The sequence below is a fragment of the Saccoglossus kowalevskii genome, chromosome 9, assembly GCF_978046115.1.
Source record: "Saccoglossus kowalevskii chromosome 9, keSacKowa6.1, whole genome shotgun sequence".
In the NCBI taxonomy this organism is placed as follows: domain Eukaryota; kingdom Metazoa; phylum Hemichordata; class Enteropneusta; family Harrimaniidae; genus Saccoglossus; species Saccoglossus kowalevskii.
In genome coordinates this window covers 23,526,284-23,549,279 of record NC_140649.1, presented here as the reverse complement: position 1 = coordinate 23,549,279, position 22,996 = coordinate 23,526,284, and the positions used below count along the sequence as shown (strand labels likewise).

At 32.7% G+C, this 22,996-nt stretch overlaps 1 protein-coding gene across 1 annotated transcript in view; it reads left to right on the top strand.

Moving 5' to 3' along the window:
- Nucleotides 1-19,495, top strand: part of LOC102802061 (uncharacterized) — a 39,541-nt gene extending 20,046 nt beyond the window's left edge. The window contains exons 7-23 of the mRNA XM_085504019.1: nucleotides 763-924; nucleotides 3,615-3,890; nucleotides 4,235-4,561; nucleotides 5,568-5,635; nucleotides 7,964-8,237; nucleotides 8,661-8,881; nucleotides 9,564-9,633; nucleotides 9,724-9,830; nucleotides 10,229-10,421; nucleotides 13,017-13,131; nucleotides 15,036-15,246; nucleotides 15,599-15,644; nucleotides 15,875-16,028; nucleotides 16,209-16,264; nucleotides 16,370-16,448; nucleotides 18,723-18,784; nucleotides 19,248-19,495. Of these exons, the coding sequence (XP_085360145.1) occupies nucleotides 763-924; nucleotides 3,615-3,890; nucleotides 4,235-4,561; nucleotides 5,568-5,635; nucleotides 7,964-8,237; nucleotides 8,661-8,881; nucleotides 9,564-9,633; nucleotides 9,724-9,830; nucleotides 10,229-10,421; nucleotides 13,017-13,131; nucleotides 15,036-15,246; nucleotides 15,599-15,644; nucleotides 15,875-16,028; nucleotides 16,209-16,264; nucleotides 16,370-16,448; nucleotides 18,723-18,784; nucleotides 19,248-19,330 (2,504 nt within the window). The 3' untranslated portion in view covers nucleotides 19,331-19,495. The remainder of the gene's footprint in view (nucleotides 1-762; nucleotides 925-3,614; nucleotides 3,891-4,234; nucleotides 4,562-5,567; nucleotides 5,636-7,963; nucleotides 8,238-8,660; nucleotides 8,882-9,563; nucleotides 9,634-9,723; nucleotides 9,831-10,228; nucleotides 10,422-13,016; nucleotides 13,132-15,035; nucleotides 15,247-15,598; nucleotides 15,645-15,874; nucleotides 16,029-16,208; nucleotides 16,265-16,369; nucleotides 16,449-18,722; nucleotides 18,785-19,247) is intronic.
- Nucleotides 19,496-22,996: the final 3,501 nt, after the last annotated feature.

Sequence of the window (22,996 nt, the reverse complement as noted above, 5' to 3'; positions counted from 1 at the left end):
GCCAGTTTACCAATGGGTGTAATTAAAAAAATGAAAATGTATTAGCAATTCTGGTGATTATGATACAGATTGGAGTGATAATAAGTGTAAAGGTATGACTATGATATCACATCAGATATGTCAGTTTAACAATGGGTGTAATTACAACAGAAGAATGTAGTAGCAGTCCTAGTGATTGCTATACAGAATAGAATGTCATGGGCAGAATAAAGGAAGGAGTCACACAAATAAACTGACTCCACTTTGTATCGTGTCTGTCACATGAGTGTAAATAGTGTGTAAACTGGACTAGGTCTTTGATAGTGACTTGTTAAGAATTAATTTCGAGTCTCTGACTGTGATGCAAAATTGTAGTAATTTCATGATAGAACTAGAGATTTGTCCACATATATTTATATCAATGAAAGGAATTACCATGTTAAAACAATAACATTGTCATTGCCATTGCTTGGGATAGTCTGTTGTCCTGGCGCTGACATAACCTATGATTGTGGCAATGTTGTTCACTACTGTCACTCGGTAGTGCAGTACTGTAATGCAATTCTACAGTAGAATACCCAATTTCAAGTGTTTTACTCGGGATTCGCTGTTGATCGTAATATCCCATGTTTTAAAAACCTTGTCAAATACATTTGTGGGTACATACGAGTGTCTTGTTACAAAGTTTAACTGTTTTGTGCACCAGCACACACATCTCATGTAAAATGTAAAGCATTAGTTATTAGTACTATTGTAATGTAATTCAATGTTTCTTGATTTCAGTACCATCTTCTTGTCCTTCTGGTTTTTATGGCACATTATGTAATTATAATTGTCATTGTAAAAACAATGCAGCATGTGATAAGAACACTGGTTTTTGTATTAATGGAGATTGTGCACCAGAATGGATAAATCTAGATACTATAGATTCTGATTGTCAACAAGGTTTGTATTTCAAATGACTGGTTGGTATAGTGAATTATGTAACTATAATTGTCATTGCGAAAACAATGCAGCATGTGATAAGAACACTGGTGTTTTTCCAAATGGAGATTCTGCACCAGGATGGATAAATCTAGTACATACTATAAATTCTGATTGTCAACAAGGTTTGTATTTCAAATCACTGGTTGGTATGGTAAATTATGTAACTATAATTGTCATTGTAAAAAACAATGCAGTATGTGATAAGAACACTGGTGTTTGTATAAATAGAGGTTGTGGAGCAGGATGGATAAATCTAGATACTATAGATTCTGATTGTCAACAAGGTTTGTATTTCAAATCACTGGTTGGTATGGTAATTATGTAACTATAATTGTCTTTGTAATAACAATCAAGCATGTAATAAGATTACTGGTGTTTGTCCAAATAGAGATTGTGCACCAGGATGGATAAATCTAGATATTATAGATTCATGATTGTCAACAAGGTTTGTATTTCAAATGAGTGGTAAGAATGGTAAATTATGTAACTCTAATTGTCTTTGTAAAAACAATGCAGCATGTGATAAGATTACTGGTGTTTGTCCAAATGGAGATTGTTCACCAGGATGGATAAATCTAGATACTATAGATTCTAGATACAAACAAGTTTTGTATTTCAAATGACTGGTAGGTATGTTAAATTAAGTAACTATAAATGTCTTTGTAAAAAAATTCCATCATGTGATAAGAACACTGGTGTTTGTCCAAATGAAGATTGTGCACCAGGATGGATTATTCTAGATGCTATAGATTCTGATTGTCAACAAGGTTTGTATTTCAAATCACTGGTTGGTATGGTAAATTATGTAACTATAATTGTCTTTATAATAACAATCAAGCATGTGATAAGATTACTGGTGTTTGTCCAAATGGAGATTGTTCACCAGGATGGATAAATCTAGATACTATAGATTCTGATTGTCAACAAGGTTTGTATTTCAAATGACTGGTAGGTATGTTAAATTATGTAACAATAAATGTCATTTGTGAAAAAACAGCATGTGATAAGAACACTGGTGTTTGTATAAATAGAGGTTGTGGAGCAGGATGGATAAATCTAGATACGATAGATTCTGATTGTCAACAAGGTTTGTATTTCAAATCACTGGTTGGTATGGTAATTATGTAACTATAATTGTTTTGTAATAACAATGCAGCATGTGATAAGAACACTGGTGTTTGTCCAAATGGAGAATGTGCACCAGGATGGATAAATCTAGATACTATAGATTCTGATTGTCAACAAGGTTTGTATGCCAAATCACTGGATTATATGGTAAATTTTGTAAATATAATTGTCATTGTGAAAACAATGCTGTATATGATAAGAACACTTGTGTTTGTGTAAATAGAGATTGTTAACCAGGATTGATAAATCTAGATACTATAGATTCTGATTGTCAACAAGGTTTGTATTTTAAGTCACTGGATTCTATGGTAAATTATGTAAATATAATTGTCATTGTGTAAACAATGCAGCATGTGATAAGAACAATGGTGTTTGTCCAAATGGAGATTGTGTACCAGGATGGATAAATCTAGATACTATAGATTCTTATTGTCAACAAGGTTTGTAATTCAAATCACTGGATTCTATGGTAAATTATGTAAATATAATTGTCATTGTGAAAACAATGCAGCATGTGAGAAGAAAACTGGTGTTTGTCCAAATGGAGATTGTGCACCAGGATGGATAAATCTAGATACTATAGATTCTGATTGTCAACAAGGTTTGTATTTCAAATCACTGGATTCTATGATAAATTATGTAAATATAATTGTCATTGTGTAAAGAATGCAGCATATGATAAGAACACTGGTGTTTGTATATATGGAGATTGTGCAACAGGATGGATAAATCTCGATACTATAGATTCTGATTGTCAACAAGGTTTGTATTTTAAGTCACTGGATTCTATGGTAAATTATGTAAATATAATTGTCATTGTGAAAATAATGCAGCATGTGTTAAGGACACTGGTATTTGTCCAAATGGAGATTGTGCAACAGGATGAATAAATCTAGATACTATAGATTATGATTGTCATCAAGGTTTGTATTTCAAATCGGTGGATTCTATGGTAAATTATGTAAATATAATTGTCATTGTGTAAAAAATGCAGCATATCATAAGAACACTGGTGTTTGTGTAAATGGAGATTGTGCACCAGGATGGATGTATCTAGATAATATAGATTCTGATTGTCAACAAGGTTTGTATTTTAAGTCACTGGATTCTATGGTAAATTATGTAAATATAATTGTCATTGTGTAAACAATGCAGCATGTGATAAGAACAATGGTGTTTGTCCAAATGGAGATTGTGTACCAGGATGGATAAATCTAGATACTATAGATTCTTATTGTCAACAAGGTTTGTATTTCAAATCACTGGATTCTATGGTAAATTATGTAAATATAATTGTCATTGTGAAAACAATGCATCATGTGATAAGAAAACTGGTGTTTGTCCAAATGGAGATTGTGCACCAGGATGGATAAATCTAGATACTATAGATTCTGATTGTCAACAAGGTTTGTATTTCTAATCACTGGTTTCCATGGTGAATTATGTATCTCGCATTGTGAAAACATTCTCTCTTCAAATGGTGATAGTGACTGTTATCTTTTTTTTTTCCATAACCCAAGATGGCACTCTCAAATGTACGCGTTTTTTTAACCACAAAGTAAATCCCGGCGAAGTTACCAACTTCTACTGTGAAGTCAGTGGTAATCCTGTTTTTGACTCTAATGACTTAAAGATATGGAAATCTGGTACAAGTAACTATCTGACTCTAACCAATACAGGAAGTAGTAAATATATTATCTTTGGCAATTCTACCAGTGTTGTTGTAGATAGTGGTGATATGTACTCCTGTGGTAATTCAATTGGATTTTTAGGATCGACCAGTGTGCAGTTTTATGGTAATGAAATATTTGAATCCTTCTATAGTGTATAATAATAATTAAATTCTAATAATTATTGTTGAACATAATGTAATATTAAATATCTTGTACAAGTTCAGGTCAATGAAACAATAGTTTTCATTCTGTAATTCATACATATTCACATACACACACATATATATACGGTTACCCGCGGGGATCCATCATACTAAACAACAGGTGTCACTATTACTGATGAAAAATGTATTTATTTTATATTATATATATCTATATATTTATTTTATATTATGGATAGTGATATCACTGGATACAATATATAAATTTATATATTAACAGTCATTCTGCTTTTCATCTCTAAATAGGCCTACCTAGATTTAGTGACACCAACAAGCCAGATATAGATGTAAGTTTTGACAAGCTCACTGTGACCTGGAACAAATGGACTACTGATGATATTGGAGATGGTCCAGTTGAATCTCACAAATTATACTACAGAGAGAGTGATGAGAATGACTGGATATCAGGTCAAGTTATACCAGTCAGTGATTCAAGTCAGATGAGTTATACATCAACCATTAAAGGATTACAGTGGTCTACTCAATATGAAATTACAGTGATTGTTAAAAGACCGGGTCCACTTGGCGAAGGAAGTAAAGACACTACTATTATAGGAACTACACTGTGTGCAAGTATGTAGGATTATATTCTATATTATTGAATTAATTTAGTTATATTCTTATTGAATTTATGTGATTCAAACATCACTATCATACTCCCACATAAAATGTCATACTTCACCTTCACATCCAATATAGTTTGAACAATCTAGCATAAGGTGACGCAAAGCAAGAACTATTTTGTTCTATTCCACTTTGTATATTTTTTGGATGGTAGATTATAAAAGACCTCACAAGTAAAAATGCGTGTATTTGGCGATTAAAGTTATTATTTCCCACTAAATATGTTATTTTACTCTCAAGCATACAATGATAAACATATTATAACATATTTACCGATACATATCAAAAACATAGTGAGCGAGGTTTTTTAAAGAAAGTTGTATATTAATTCATCAGCATTCACATTAAAATAATGCATTGCATCAATATGATTCTGGTGTAATTGTTTCAACCTGCATTCTGATACATAACCAATAACTTCGTCCATCCATTTACACGGACAGTACGTGTCATGCCATTATTTCAATTTATTATCGCAAATTAGAACAATTATTCTCCCGAAGCACGTCCACTTAACTGATTGCCGGGATTGACTGTACGATTTTGTGAACGATCGTGTATGATTGAAAGATTTGAGTAGGAATATTGCAAACCCTAATTCATGAAAACGAATCTAGCAACAATGGTCTTACACTAGTATGCATGTATATAGACGCTTTAAAACCACAAACTATAGTAAGTGAACCAAAATTCCATCATAATCTATACCAACCTCTATATGATTGGTCCTAGATTAATTGCACAAAAAAGGATAAAACATATACTACATTACAAGACTAAAAGGTAGACAAAACATATGTTTCAAATATGTTTAAAAGAGTTACATTCCTCAACACATTAAATTGCAAATGAATTTGTAAAATATTTAGCTTTGCGTTTAAAATTAATTTTAACATTTAAAGTTTCTTCAAAGATTTTATTTTGAACTTTACATACATTTTCGATTATATTACAGCCTCACAAGAACCAACAATTATGAATGTATTTTCACCTGAGTTGAAACAACTCGAAGTTCATGTTCAGGTAAACATTCATTGAACTACTTTATCACTGCAAGTTCTTATAATTCTGAAAAATCAAGGAAATAGATGTTTCCATTATACATTTTCGACAAAACAAAGTTTATTTGTCAAAATGTTGATCAAAACAAAAATTTTCCTTTTTACATATGTTTCCCCTTATAGTACCGGTTTTAACGCAATTGTACCAGTTTGAACGGATTGACTATTGATTGTGCGTCCGTGCGTTTGTTCGTTCGTCCGTCTACAGTCAACCTTAGCTCACTCATGCTTGAACTAATCAAGTTCACAAATAAAATATATCGAACATATTCACATGCTTTTTTCAATGATCTGATTCAAGGTGGACAAACCTACAGTTTGAAATAATGTGTAGAATGTCAAAAATGGGTAGAGTCTGACTTTGGTAAGCCTAAGAAATTCAATTTTACTTATACAGAGCAGCGCAAGACAAGAACATTTTTGACCAGTGTTTTAGCATATCACCGTGTGACGCTATTTAATAGTTATGAATCAGTCCACGTAAAGGCCATCAAGCATTGTTGGTGGATATGAGTTATTCATCGTCAATGACAATGTTTATTCCCGACAAAGATGTAATTGCTCTATAAAAGTTGAAACTACAGTAATAAATTCGCATTTAAAAATTGTGTGAAAAAGAAATTACGTAATTATAATTCACCTTAACATCCCCCAAATACAGCGGCGCGGACATTTTCTATAAGAAGGAAGGAACACATCGTTTGATACTGTAAATTTCCCAATGTTGTCAGTCCTCTCACATGCTTAAAACCTAGTCGAATGCATATTCCCATGAGATAATTTTGTGATAGCGTCATGGTCAAAACGGGTTCGTGTGGTCTTGTCTCTGTCTGTTTGTATATCTGTTCGTTTAGTTTCCAGATTCTCTTCAGATTTGCACTAAAACCGGACACACTTAGACCGAATTTTTCCAACTTTGTGAAAGTTATGAAGGTTGTACATATTGTGTGTATTGTGTATGTCCAGTTTTTGTATATTTTTATTCAAAAGGACCAACTGGCGGCCACTTTTTTTTCAAACTTGCTATAATGTTTAGATACCTGATATTTTTTTTGCATATCTGAAGTTATTTCTCACACATGCTTTGATTGATTACGTTTTAACTTGGTACATTAACAGGTCATAATAGTCACCATAAGTTTTTTTTTTATTTTGGACATGGACAGCTGTCATACTCATATATTGTAGTTTTTGTGTGAGACGCTCTATTTATTATTATTAGACAATTTTAATCTGAAATCCAGTCAAGTTTATGGTTCACCCTCACTTCCGCATTCATGTAACACTTTGATATATGCAATATCATTCTGATAGGAGCGTCGTTTTTTGCATATTTCTCTATTAATGATCTAAAATGGTGTAATTGTCCTTTTGTAATTATGCTAGGGTGTATTTAATTTTTTTTTCATTATATTGTAATTACTTTTTAGTCATACATCATCATCGAGTGATAAATAATATCAAAACATTAACTGTAGCTATATTGATCTAGCATTCATGTTATTACTGAGCATCGTATGTTCAACACTGGGCCAAATGCATTGTTAAAGTGAAGGTGTTAGGTAATTTGCCGGACTAGACACCGTGTGATATCCAGTAGAATTCTGGCATTGTTTTTCAAGTAAACTTTAGTAATAGGAACATTTTGACTTCAGAGTAAACTACACTTCAACATGCACAACCCTTAAAAGAAGTGTCGTCAATGATTTCTCTTGGGCCATTATTAATTAAGAGGAAACACTCAGTGACTAGCCATTGAAGCGTGTAGCATTGTGTTATAAAAATGTTGCCCGATTATTTTCAAGCAATATACTATATGCAAAATGAATTTATCACCAATAGACTAAACGAATTATTTCTGTCTAATATTGTATTTATATTAGTGTATAATATGCCATACTTCGTACTTTTATAGCAATATCAAAGACTTAATAATTACTGGCATAATGCCTGTAGTTTGTACCGAGTGGGAGGCTGGAATTTTAGAAATATTTGCTAATTTGAGTAGCAATAGCCAGCAAGTAAAAAAAAGAGATAGTATCGATCAGAGACAAGCGCCCTCAGGCGACAGTTAAAATGATACAGTGGGATATTAAGTCTAACGTTTTACATATTTAAATCTGTTTAACAATAAGTACAATCACTCTATTCATTGAGTATTAAAAGTATCTCAAGTTTTATAAATGTAATTATAGTACAGTTTAAATGCAGCTTGCCACACACTTATTTTATATGTATTTGTATTGATAGTGTTTACAATTTACAGTGTGTTATTGTTTCAATATTTCAGATTCCTGATAGTAGTGATATAAAGTGTAAAAAAGATGGTGTGGATGGTTACATTGATTACATTGAAGTGAAGTATAGAAAGGCAGGTACAGAGGATGAATATGAGATTGGAAAGATAGAAATTTATCAGGAAACTGTCATGGGTACAAAAGTTATCCCATTTACTGCTGAATCATTACTACCATACACAGAGTATGAAGTCATTGCTCTGCTTAGAAATGCTGATGCTACAAGTCCACCAAGTAATTCAGTGATCGTTATATCACATGAGGATGGTAAGTTGATTTATCATTCACAAGCTGCTGAATACATGTATGTTTTGTCCATGGTTGTCCATTACACTAACTGTTATATAGCTAAACCCATACCAACCAATGGCATAATAAATACCTATAACATAAAATAATGTATTTTGCTATTGCTTCTAAGTCTACAACTGTAACATACAACCAGCTGTATATACAATTACTGTTACAAGGTTAGAACTAGACCCAACCAATGGCATAATAACATCCTGTAATATACTATACTATACTGTATGTGTATGTGTTTGTATTACAGTTTCTTCTAAGCCTAGAAATGTAACACTAAACCAGCAGTGTATACAATTACTGTTACATGGTAAGAACCAGACCCAACCAATGGCATAATAACATCCTATAATATATTATACTATACTGTATGTATTTGTATTACAGTTCCTTCTAGGCCTAGAAATGTAACACTACAACCAGCAGTGTACGCAATTACTGTTACATGGTTAGAACCAGACCCACCCAATGGAATAATAACAGCTTATAAAATAACATATTGGAAAACAGGTGATGAAAGTACAAAAAAAGATATATTGGTAGATAATGGTAGTGCACATGAACTCAATATCTATAATCTGGATTACGAAGTTAACTATACTATAATAGTGAGTTATACCACTCTTTGTCACTTACCCATTGTTCCAAGTAAGATGCTGACATTCAATAACAAAAAATGTAAGTAGGTATACTTTGTTAGCAATTAAACGGAAAGTTTATTTTTGTTTTGCGTTTACTAATATGCTCGTTTGAAAAAATACCCATTTAATAGGAAATGACTGTTTCATGGTTGAAAACATTTTTTAGTAAGCGGACTGTTTTTGTAAACAAGTTTGATTTTGCAATATTCACAAGTGGGATATTTGTTTGAACGAAGATTGACTATGGTAGATTGTGGTGTATATGTAGTCAGTTTTTTTTTCTGTTAACATACTCGTAAAGATTCAGTAAATATCAGTTGTTATTATTATCAATTATATGGCATTATTTAAAAAAATTATAAAAATAATATTTACTCAATTAATAACCTACATAACTGATAGAGGTATGTCTGTTATTCAAAATAATTCATAAGTTAATGATCCAGTTTTACACTAAACTTTGTTTATATGCACTTCTATTGGAGATGTGCTTATTTTAGAGCTACTGTGGTTCAAATGAATATAAGAGGAGGAGGAGGAGATGCAAGCATAGATAGTTGTTAAAAGAGAACACATTTAAGTATAATAATGTTATTCAATTTCATATTACATGTTATCTATTATTGCATAAAATTATGATTATTTTCAGGTGTCTGCATCTACTATTGTTGTGGAAGGTGAATACAGTACCGAAATGAATACAAAAACATCGGAAACAAGTATGTAATGTATCTTAACGGTTTATTTTGACATAGTACATGTCTGTTTATTTGTTGAAAATAATGTACAGAAATTACCATATGTTACAGTTCCTCGTGAACCTGCCATCATTGATGTACAAAGAACAACTGAAAACAGCATCAGATTCACATGGACAGATCCTACCATATTTTGTGGTGATATTTTACAATATAGAGTAAGTAATTAGAATCTGTTCGGTTTATATATTCATCTCTGCAGAAAACTATGTGCATACATACATCTTTCCAGCTACTTACTTCTATTCAGCTACAACTTGTATTCCATGTATGTTCAAAAAACAGAATTTGCAGATCTGTGGACGATTTACAGTTCAGTAGAATTAGGCCCAGTATGATTGGGTTTTATATTTATATTGTTGTGTACCCTTCTACAGATATACTTGTACCAACAGAATAAGATAATCACCATGATAATTACAAAATGACAAAACACTAACTGTAAACAAACTACAGGTATATGACTTCTCCAATGTCTCCCTGGTGTGAGATTTATTCAGCTTGGCTGCGTCATAGTAGTGACTTATAATTCTTCATTATTTTCATTTCATAATAGATAACATATAGATCAACTGCATCTGTGTATTCAACAACCGTGTTGGAATCTAAGGATATACTCGTTGAGGGCGATATTAATACATACACTCTAGGAGAATTACCAAGAGGAACACAGTTTGAAATATCAGTGAGTGCAAGTACATCAAAAGGATTTGGTAAACCTAATTCAATTATCTCTGGAACTACAATTGGTAAGTGTATATTACGTTGTTTGATCAATTCATAAAAAAATATGCAAATCACAATAAAAAACAAATTCTGAACTAAATGCCTTTACTTACACATTACATGCATGATGGTTCAATTGATAGTGCTAGGCATTACATCAAGTTCATTGTGACAATTGCATCCAAGCTCATTTTATAACACCAATTCCATTAATTCCGGAAAACTAGTACAGGTGCTAGTAATTATTTATTTACAGTAACAGTTTGTAAAAAATATTATTATATATGTACTGCAGTTTATTTTGATTTGTCGTTGAAATCAAAATCGGTATTTCCACACCTCATATGCAAATGAGGTCTGAATGCTAACAAAGTAGTCTCTTCAGGAGTACGGTTTTTCGAAACATAGCAGAAATAAACAATATTACGAATTACGATATTTTTCTTTTGGGGTACATTAATATACTTGCCGAGTGAAATGAAATTTGAACAACAGTAATAGTACCTAATAATACCTTTAGGCAGTCACTTATTTTGACTACACTAATTTGCAACCATGCAATATTGTTTTCGGTATTTTCAAAGTAGTTTTGCAAATGAACATGATAATTCCATTGGCTACCGAACTATATTTATTTTGTACAGACATTTTCGTCTGCTATTTTTGTCCGGTTCAAATCGTCAGGAACATTTTTAGCATGTTAGGTGTACATCACATAGAATACTACGATTGGCTGAACTTAATGTATGTTGACTACCTGGAAACTGAGTTTAAGAAACCTTGAAGGGCTCTCGGAAGATCCACCCGCAGTAAAATCAGTCATTACTCTGGAGCCGCCACCATCAACATCGATATACGAGTACCAAGAGGTTTCTGCTGGCGATGTTGCGGCGTTACTCAGTTCAAAATAAAGATTACCAACGCCAAATGAGCAACATTTTAACAGGCAACTAAGACTCAATCAATCCACAACCAACCAACCAGCAAGCAACATCACACACAAAGTTGTAGCGTGCAGCTCAACGACGACCGCTGTCGACGAAAGTCATCCCGTCAGTAGATTACCGCAGTTACATGGCATGTTTGCCAATGCACAATTCTGTGGAGGTACTTTTAACTTCAACAAGAACTGTGTATCATAGTCGTCCAAGCTCTGGTTTTGTCGTGGTTCCAACTAAACGTCAACGAGTTATTTATTCGGACAGTGACTCAGATTAGACATCTGATTATTTTATTTTCTCATTGACAGTGACACGCGTTGCTAGGGCGTAACACTATATTGGAACATATTAAGGTAGAAAGGTTCGTGGGCACTTGGGAGTGAAACATTTTTTTTTTCTTTTTATTATTCAAACAGTCTTGGGTATAGACTGTTAAAATATTGTAGAATTGTGAATAGTGGGACATACATAAAAAAACGATTTTAAAATATAGATAACAGGTGCAAACATTATCTCTTTTGAATGCTCAGCAAGATTTAGCAAGGCTGTACAAAAATAATTAAAAAGAAACACGGTGAAAAAAGAAATGACGGGTTCTCCATATTATGCACTATATTTAACTTTTAACAAAACAATAATACATTTAAATTTGAAACTGTTACAGCCATTTTAATTATGAGCAATTATGACAGTTTTCAAGATGGCATTTTCTTCATAGTAAACAGATGTACCCATAAACCAATTTCGACAGCAAACAGAAGCATGGTTTAGAAGCTATTTTTTTAATCACTTTTGACCAAAAAAGCACATTTGTGTGCATATTTCAAACTACAGTGTCCATAACAAAAAAATACTAACAACATTTTAAAATTCATACAATAAGTTTTCCGAAAATATATAGTTTTGTGGACAAGGGAGGTCATCTTGGTTTCCTAATTAACTAATTAAAATACCTGTAGGTAAACTGCATCTCTACCTTAAGTTCCAGCCCGGTTTGTTGCACGTTCTTTCTCTAATATGAAATAATCAAATATTAAACATATGTAATAATAACGGAACCCAACACCCTCCCCGTGGCTTTCGTTGCGTATGGTAGTTATTTTCACTCGAGATGCGGTGTATCCTGCGGTCGTACTTTCACGAGCGAAGCGAATACACCGCATCTCGCACTCGTGAAAATAACTTAAATACGCAACGAAAGCCACGGGAGGGTGTGGGGCTCCATTATTATCTGTCACTGTAATTCCATAAGTTACAGCGTGCCGTAATTTTTCGGTATTTTACGGAGCATTTTCATCCTACCATATAAGGAGAATTATGTACAGACAGTACAGCGGGAGTATCAACCGGTACGCAGCGGAGGTCGATGCGACGGTCAACTGGCTGAGTGCATACTTTGAGATATTCTCGTAATAAACTTATTATTTTACATCTTTTCCTTCCAAGGATGCATAAAGGAAATGCCGAAATTCAAAATGTATAGAACAGAATCATCGAACTTCTTTGTGTGGAGCCCAGTCAAACCCTGATGGCAGCCATGTTTTTTTTATTAATAATAATAATGATTTAATAATAATAATATCGCATTTTCTATTGTGGTAGAAAGAAAATACCCCGTAAAATATAACTGTAACTTATGGCGTTACTTTGACAGATGTATAATAATTGCATTTATAGGTATTTATGTTTCTGATAATATGGAGGAACCTTACCTGTCAACAGAAACCACTGCAATTATTAGTTTGAGAAAACCGAAGTCAAACACAGACTTAGTTTCTGATACACAACTTATGTAAGTTACAAACATATTTTAATATTATAGATAGTTTTAGTAGTGTATACTACAATTAGCTGAATTTGGGTAATAATCCTCATTTATCATGAAGCTGCCGTTGCTGACTATCAGTGAATCGTACATATCGTATTGGTGTTGGACTGCAAATTAGTTAGCAATGACCACGGATAGTTTAGGGAAATCTCTTGTAGCCGAACTTGTCATTAATTAGTAATGCCAATAAACCTAAATACGCATACATAAGCTGGAATTATTATTCAGAGTTTTGTTATGATATATTAAGGATAGATGGAAGCACAAGTTTAATCTGGGATAGCTGTATATTGTATTTATGGTAATATCTTTAACATGTCATTATCTCTATTTGTGATTCACGAGAGTCGACTATTTCCGTGCTGTATTTGTTTGTGTCTGAATGAAATATAAAATGCGTCCAAAAAGATATTTGCTAATGTGAATATGCTGACAGTTGCTATCCATCATAAGATCTGCAGATATCCCAGTCTGCGATAAAATCATTGAGTGATTGAGGGGAACTGCAAGCAACACTGGGTGAACCACCTAACAAGTGCACGTGTGGCTCAGTGCTTTATTTTTGCAGTGTTAGTTTACTCAAAACCGTACTCATATAGACAAAATTGTGTTCAATTCTCCAGTTGTTTTGCCAAAATTGTGATATTGCATGTAACTAATATATATATATATATATATATATATATATATATATATATATATATATATATATATATATATATATATATATATATATATATATATATATATATATATATATATATATATATATATATATATATATATATATATATATATATATATATGCGTAATTATGTACTGGTACCAAATTTGTTTTTGATACTACTATATTCAAACAATAATGTATTTTGATTGGTTCCCTGGACACTGTGTTAATTACTTGTTCACATCATAAACCAATTAATGAGTCTTGCCAGTAAAAGTTGAATGGTATGTCTGAAATAATTAAGACTTTCATTGCACTACCCAACACAATGGTCAGTGGGCAAACATTGACTTATAATATTTTAATTTACGTTGTGTTGTTTTTAACACCAAAATCCCTCATAAAGAAGAAAGTAAAGTAGTTATAAAAACAATTATAATAATAATTCCCCATATATGCATATGCGCCATTGTGATCTGATTTGTATTGGTTATCAATGATTCCTGCATCTATGCAGTACATTTGTAGAAAAATAGTTGTGTGGAAGAAAATAACAAATGTTCGCTGGATCGTGTATAGTGCTGTCATATCGACCATTTGGCTTTATTAAACTTTGTTGAACGTAGCTTAAAACGATGTATTGAATTTCATCCGCGTTACGCCATTTTATCCTTCAAAACATAGGTAAACCGGCATATTTAAACATGTTATTCAAATTGACTCGTTGTAGGCTATTGATGTCATTGCATTTCAACGTCTTACTCAGGTATACCCGGACTGGTATTGACATTACTCATACCATTCGTGTTACTCGTGCATCCTTTGGTGTGCCTTGGTTTTTGGAATTTTCTTATTTTTAGATACCCCTTTATAGATTTAATTTGGTATAATTGCCTTTGTATTTTCGTTTATTTATTTAGATTTCCATGAATTGCTACTGACCGGCAGCTAAATTTCAAAATATTATCAACAATTTGATATCAGAAATAACTGATTACTGATGCTTGACAGTTTGTTTCGTGATTTCATACGAAATGGCCGACTGGCGGCTATGTATTTTCTTAGGAACCTTAACTAGTAATCTAGACTGATATAGTTTAAAGTATCACCACAACAGGGGATAGTGATATAAAGTATGTTGATTTGTTTGTCACTTCAAATGAAATTGTCTTTAACGCTTCTATACCCGTTTCCTATTCAGGAGTTATATTGTTGTTGTGGAAGAGGAGATACAGAAAAGTAAGCGCAATTTAGCAGATAACCAGTATATCACAGCATCGTTTCCACTGAATGAAATCCCTCATCAATTAGAAGTGGGTGATGGTATGGAATATAATGGTTTTATCAATAAACCATTAACACCTGGACAGAAATATGTCATATATGATGGGTTTGCAGTGTATACTACAGGGGTAAGATTATCAGTATTGCACTTCCATATTTATTACATTAAACACCCCATCAAACGTTCGGGGGATTGTTTAACATCCAATGACCATATCACTAAACCAATGAATAACATTTACTTTGTTTTAATGTCAATGTTATAGTGACTGTTACAGAACAGCTACAAATATAATTAACAACAATAATAATAATAGTAGTTATTTAACAATATGACGTATTATTTTATTGTTACTCCTAATTATATATTGTCTCAACTGATTCAGCTGTTAATAATAGAATCTTTTATTCTAATTTTGCCAATTATTTTTGTGTTCGATCAATGCATCTGACGGTCACATTTATTCATTTGCGATGCAGGTAGATGTGTTTATGTTACATGACATTCAGCTGACTTCGTTTACAGGTAACATTCATTATTCAGAAATGTTATACAGTGCAACCTTTACGTAAACTGGTATTTTCAACCGTGTTAAAGCAAATATTGCCATACCCTGAAAGTACTGTCGATTTTACTTTAGTTAAAGTTGATTTCTGCATTATGTTAGTAAAAATGTAAGTTAGATTGCGCCTGGGCATGATTTCGGTGATATCATAAATTCTGTTTTTAATGTATTCAAATTGTATTGTTTCTAGCTGGCGAGAACACAAACAGAATTATAGAAGGAGATAATACAATACCCATATTTATAGGAGGTTTCGCTGCTGGTGTAGTTGTTACCATTGTCATTGGCGTTTCGTTATTATATATAATACGTCGTTTGAAATTCAACAATAAACACAAGGAAAGGTAATCACATTTCAGTAATCTGTACGCATGAAGTTCATCGAACAGTGACGTGACGTAATGTTATGTTAAACAATGTAAAAAAACAGTTAATATTTGTTTTCGTAAATTTGCCAAAAGTATATTATGATGGTTTTGCACTAAATAATATATACATGCTTGTTTTGTTTTTGTATTGTTTAGGAACGAGATACACGATGATATTGCTCATGCTAGAAACGAGACAAGAGAAATTAGAGGTAGTGTATTGTATGCCTACATGCCTATGATATTATGTTAAAGTAATAAAGATGTGTGTGCGTTAAATTATTGTGTAACGTTTGGTTCTTGCAATGCAATTACAGATTCCGAGAACATCGATAAAAAAGAGAACGACCATTATCAAGACATTAATTACGAAGAATTGAAAATGAACGAGTACCGGTAACTATACCGTATTATTATACACGTATATTGATTATGTTAATCTATCGATTTGATTGGTTCAAACAGAAAATTTGCATATGCAATTAAAGTATATGAGTCCCGGTAACTATACTGTATTATATTATACCAGTATAATGATGGTTTTGATCCGACGACTTGATTGATTTGGTCCAAAAACAGAATTTGCATATGCAATTAAAGGAATGTTGGCTGATAATGCACAGTTAGGTAAACATGAATTGACTAAATGTTTAATGCGGAAATGCATAAAACCGGAAGTATTTTATATTTAGGGGAAAATAGTGGTTGAATTGTGGGAAAATACTGTAAGAATTACCGAATTAAAAACATCTGACAAATTATATAACCATAATATTGCTCTGTGTTAATAGCGGGATCCATGTTGTGGGCGTCTTGCTTTGAGTGATCGTCGTTCGCCACACAAACCTAAACCATGGTCGGCCAACACCGTGAGGGACGGTACCTAAACGTGTTCTTTGTGTTTGAAATAGATTGCGAACAACCAACATTTGTAAGTTTAACTGGTGACCAAGTAGATGAGATTGAAGGACGAACAAAAAATGCAAAAAAAAAAAAAAAAAAAAAAAACTACCAGACACAAGAATATATGTATACCACCAATAACAACCGGTATCCCGTAGCGGCGTTCTAATTATGTCTGACATAATTGCATCGTTACGGGACAACTCTTTAAAAGGCTTCGGGATAATGTAGAATTTGACGACGATGTATGTTTTGTAATTATCCACTATGTATAAATAAATTAGCGAGAATAATGAAAATAATTTCGAAACCTGCAGATTTTTCCCGAGTCTACATCAACCGCTGTATTGAAGCGACGGCGTGCACAGTCGGCTGATTGGGCTGGAGTTGGGACAAAGCATAACATGTACGTGTCCTGTTACAAAAACGAAGCGAGCATCCGACAGAATTACCCCCAGAACAACGACAAAACTTGTCAGGCATACTGTCACAAAACCTTGGTTATACCAAAGATGTATTCAGGTCAGATGTTGAGTCTGAGATTGCCGTGCCGGTCACCGTACATGATACGCCACCGTACTGATTACTCTGATTTGATCAAAATAGTTTAATAGTTTCGAATATTGATGAAGGACAGACACTAGCAAATTACCTTATCTCAGATGAGTTAAATTTCAAGTTGAATTTGCTTTTTGGTGACAATCCCTGGAATATTAAAAATGAATTGCAGGATATTGTTTTTAAAGAGGTACGACCATTTCTTAAATATCTTTTTTAAACACAGAAATAAAAGTTGTATGAATTAATCAGGAGAATTATTTTCTAATTTAATGTTTATTCATTCTCAGATATGTACAATATTTCTCTTTTCTTTTATCACTTTTGTTTGCTTTTGTTGTCGTTTCAAAGGCTTCATGAATATTATTATTTTTACCGTGTCCCGCCATGTCTCAAATTTCGATCCAACCAAGTACCGCTGAACGTCAAATATCCACAGTTACAAGTAGCATGATGAGTCAGACATTAGGTTTATTTCACAATCGTACTTTAAATTGGCCAATTACACTCAAATTGTTCAAAAACCGTAATGAAAACGGGGAGATCCGTTGTTTGATTGATTCAAAGTGTACACCAACCTGTATTTAAAATGGCGTTGACGTAGTCAGTAAAAGGTTTGTAAGGTCGTCTTTGCTAATTTTTGTGTTTACTCCTATTCACTGTGGGTACGTTTCGCTTTCGCACGGAATGAAAGAAGTTTTTATTTAATTTTAACTATTTTGTGTGTGCATTCAGTGTACAACTACATGCTGTTTATAAATAGTCATGTTCAAGGGTCATAATCATGAGTTTATAGTAGATGCAAATAAACTGTTTTTTTACTAGTTTTATCAAATTGTCAGTATACTGGTATAGTATAATAGCAATAACATCCATCGAAGTAGGGTATAGCACGAGTTTCTTTGAGTTTTATCGATTTGTCACTATACTGCGGCTCGTGCATATATGTCGTAAATTATGGAACATCTCGAGGTATATATTGCTTAAATATACGGTCTGTGACATATTGCAAATAATACATTCAGAATTGAATGTTAATTATATTATACGTGATCACGTGACAAATATACTGTTAAAATTGTTATTTACTTGTCAAAAATACAAAACAGTACATGACAACTTACAAATGCAGTTCAAATGCAATTGTAGTTATGTAATGTATAAAGCTTTTTAATAAATTAATTTCAGATTTCTTTGTTGTTTTAATAGCAATGTCGCCAAGTCTTCAATGCAAACACGAACAGCTAACTCCAAGTCGTTTGGAACTAGAGGTAAACAAATTAAATTATTATAATACAATAAAATACATTGATTCAACTATGCGAAAATTAAATTTTCATGTCGATATACCGATTTAGCTTCATCTGTGTAATTCATGAATTTAATATTGTGATTGCTAGTTGACTATGCTATCATCAACCAATCACCATTTTGGGATCGCAGTTAACAAGAGACCAATTACTTAATACTGAACAGTATGTATGCGTAAAGATGTCTGCATCTACATAATTTGATTACTAAAATTCATCAATAATAATTACATGTAATTATATACATATGCGCAATATTCTAAATGTTTATATCGATGTAATTTGCACCTCAATTCATTATTCCAACCCATAGTTCACCTTAATTCAACTTAATTCGGTGATTGTGACATCGCACTATCAGGTTGTATATTAAAAGATATTATTTGCAACGTCCATGTCCATATGTATATTTACCTTCTCACAGATCCAAATAAAGATCCACAGGGATATTATCAAGACCTTCAGAGTGTACAAGAATCTCAGTATCAGTCGCTCGGCAAAATATGAATCATGAAACATGCATATTAACTATAATATAAGCAGAATATACATGTACATTATGTATTGTATTAACAAGTTACTCCCAACGACGTGGCTTCATTACATATAACATTACGTGGTGGTATTACATATTAGCAAATATATTCTCGTGTGTATAGTAGACAATTTTGATTGTTTCTCTGCTGAATATTGTTTTCGCTCAAATTATTTTCATAAATTCTGGGTAACCTTGATATTCATAAAGCAAGATTCAATATAATTTGTATCATATTGGTATAGGCCTAGACATATCTACCCTGATCTCGTATTAAATTATGAAAACCAAAGATAAGTATAAACGCGCAATGGAATTCTAAACATATAAACACAGAATTGGTGTATACGTAAACACTCCTAATTACTATTTTGAAGCACACAATATCGTTGTGTCAACATGTACATAATCCATTGCATGTATTACACATTCAACTTTATTAAAAAGGCGCATTTATATCATGTTGACATAATATATTATTCATTCAGGATGACATATATATTCACAGAAAGTATACCAATGGATAGGTATATATAATAATAGTACGCAGTTCCAGATATACGTTTGAACCTTCTTGGAAGATGGTATTTATGTAATAACAGTTTATTGTAGTGATAGACTGTGTTTAAAACTTTTAGGCCTATACAAGTACAAGTATTTATCGATAGTGCATAACAAATTGATATTATTTTAAATCATTTTAGAATGACAATACGAATGACATGATCATATTTGAATGAATATGATTATTTTAAAACCAAATAAAAAAGAAAAATAATAAATGATAAAAATCTACTGGTACTATATTTTGTTTGCACGCACCCTTGTTATTTGTGTAGTTGCATTTGATGCAAATGTGTATCTGTATTTTCTTTGTTCAATATTTCTTTCAGTTATCATAAAATCGTGTAATGATACGATATATCTTGTTACATATTGCTACGAAATGACTAGATATTATCCCGCTATGTGTCAATGCTATGAATCTGAGAATTGTCATTTTATGATAGTACCTCCTGGTCAAGTTCGAAGGTGGATTCCATTCACCCCGTGTTAATACATTATTCGCTGTGTAACAGATAATGTGATGTTATACTGTTTCCTCATCCCCTTTAGTGAGGGAAAAAATCGAATGCCAATAGGTCAGCCACTCTCTGGGAATCTAAATCAATGAATATGTTTAATTGTATGATGGCATTGTTTGGTTGATGGCGGATAGAAATATGAATTGACAGACGATGACTAACTTACCCCACGCATTAAAGCAACATTAACTGGTTTATATGTGATCAAAGACCCAAATTTAGTTCTAAAGGAGCACATACCCAACTCCAACACATCAAAGCATAAATATGTGATATAATAACGTGTCCCCCGTGGTTTCTATTCAATTTAGCACCAGACAATATCTTTAACAAAGCAGTCACAGTCTTCGAGAGGGTAATGTTACTGTAAGTGCAGACGAGGCTGTGATTAGCGAATTTCCACGATTTTATTGTCCATATTATACACGCATAATACGTCCTCCCACTAGAGAAGGTGGTCAGCTTGGCAGTGTGCTTGTGAACTATGTAATGACACTTCTAGTCACTGAACTCTTCGCAGTTGCCTGCATGTCACGGGAGTCTTCGCGATCCCATGAGCGCATTACATTTGTACATTGTTTTTAATAATATGTGTAAATAAATTCGTTTAAGTGAGAATATTTTACACTGAGATACTTACGTTTGACATACATATGCATAAGGCATACAGTTAAATATGGATGGGCATGAGTCATGAGTTGGGGAGATGAAGTAAAACTGACAATGACCATACAATCAACATCAATAACAGAATCACAATTGAAATGGAAACATAATGGTGTGGATATAGAAGCATGAAATGGACAAAGTAGTATTACTATTACATCAGCTAAACCATCAGATTCTGGAATTTATGAATGTTATATTACTCAAAAACAACGACAAAGAGAATGAATGGTTTTATGAGATTTATTGTTAGACGTAAGTTCATTTTGTTTCACCTCCCTTGCACAAGTTATGTCAAATTTTTACACAATTGATCGAAGTCTGATATGGGCCTTATATGGTTTTAGTATCTTGTTTGACCTTTCCTATGCTGTTAAGAGTAGGACGCTGTTTCAGGCAAATCGAGCATGAAAAAAAACATGACAGATATCTCTCGCATTTAAATTTTGCATGGTTTCGAATACATTTGCTTATGCTGAGTATTAGGTTTTGCCAAAGCATGGTATCGAACAAATACAAATATGGGAGCCATGCTTGTAACAAATGATGAGCATGGCTAACACACTTTTTTCATATATATTTGTGTTTGATCGAACTATTGTTAAATTAGGATACAACACTTGTGTTGTGTTTATTGTGTTTCTGTTGGAGACGTGCTCCTGAATTTCAAATTATTTTCATATGTGGTGTAGTTGTGACTTCGAATGACGTCATTTTGATCAATTTATATTTTTAGCTTGTGTTTGTGTGTATGTGGCTTATCATCCTGTTTGTCGGAAGTGCCTTGTCTGATCAATTAAAACTTCACAAATCGAATCTCAGTTGTTTATGGGCGGATTGTGTTCACACTTGCTATAAACATCAGACTTTGTGGGATTTTGGACGCAGTTTATTTTGTTTTTAGGTCGGATTCTAAATGACTGCCTGGTGGCTACTTTGTTTCAACAAATATTGTTTCAGAACTATGTCTCGGACATTCCCTGCCCAAACAAACATTTCCGAATTTTAAATATACATTATATTGCATATAAGCTCATGTGTTCCTTCTATTCAAAATTCACCAGTAAGTGGTGGCCATTTTAATGTTAAAAATGCTTCAATATTCCGTAACCAGGTTTAGGTCATGCATTACCTTTCTTTTCTAAGTTGGTACATACGTTAGACAATATGGAACCCAATGCATGTTTGTCTGTTTTTTGGATTAGGTTTTATATGCCCGACTGGTGGTAATTTTGTTTTAGCTCATACAGTTATGAAGCTATATCTCCGACATGTGCTGACATTATATACCATGCGCACGTGCATATTCATTCATCTGGTTATCTGATTCCAAATTGCTGAATTTCGATTATTCTGTTTACAACAATCATCAAAATCAAGCATTTCTGCAATTACAGGTCTGGATGGTATGTAAATTTAATTCGATTGGAGATAGGATCCATATCACTTTGTCAGATCATAATTTATATATTTCTTAAACTTGAGAAGTCACAAGAACTATGTTTTGCAATTACTTGTTAGCAAATATAATTATATTACTAACTACTTTTGTAAACTATCAGCCGAATTGTATTGATATTTGATACATATGTAGCTTTGGTATATTTCGATCACAATTGTAATCCTTGCCAAAAACTTATTTGCCTAACAGTTATACCTCTGGTTCCATCTATGCGTACATCCGCTTTCAAATCGCTGACATGCATAAACAGATTTCATTCTTACTTGAATGGGCTTAATTGTTTTTTCAAAGATGTGATTGTTTATTTTCATAATTGTCACATGCAACGTAATATTACCGTAATTGGTATAGTACATGTGTGATGGTTCAAATACCAAAATGGCAACAGTAACAAAAAGACTTCCCTGGCGGCGATGATAAAATAC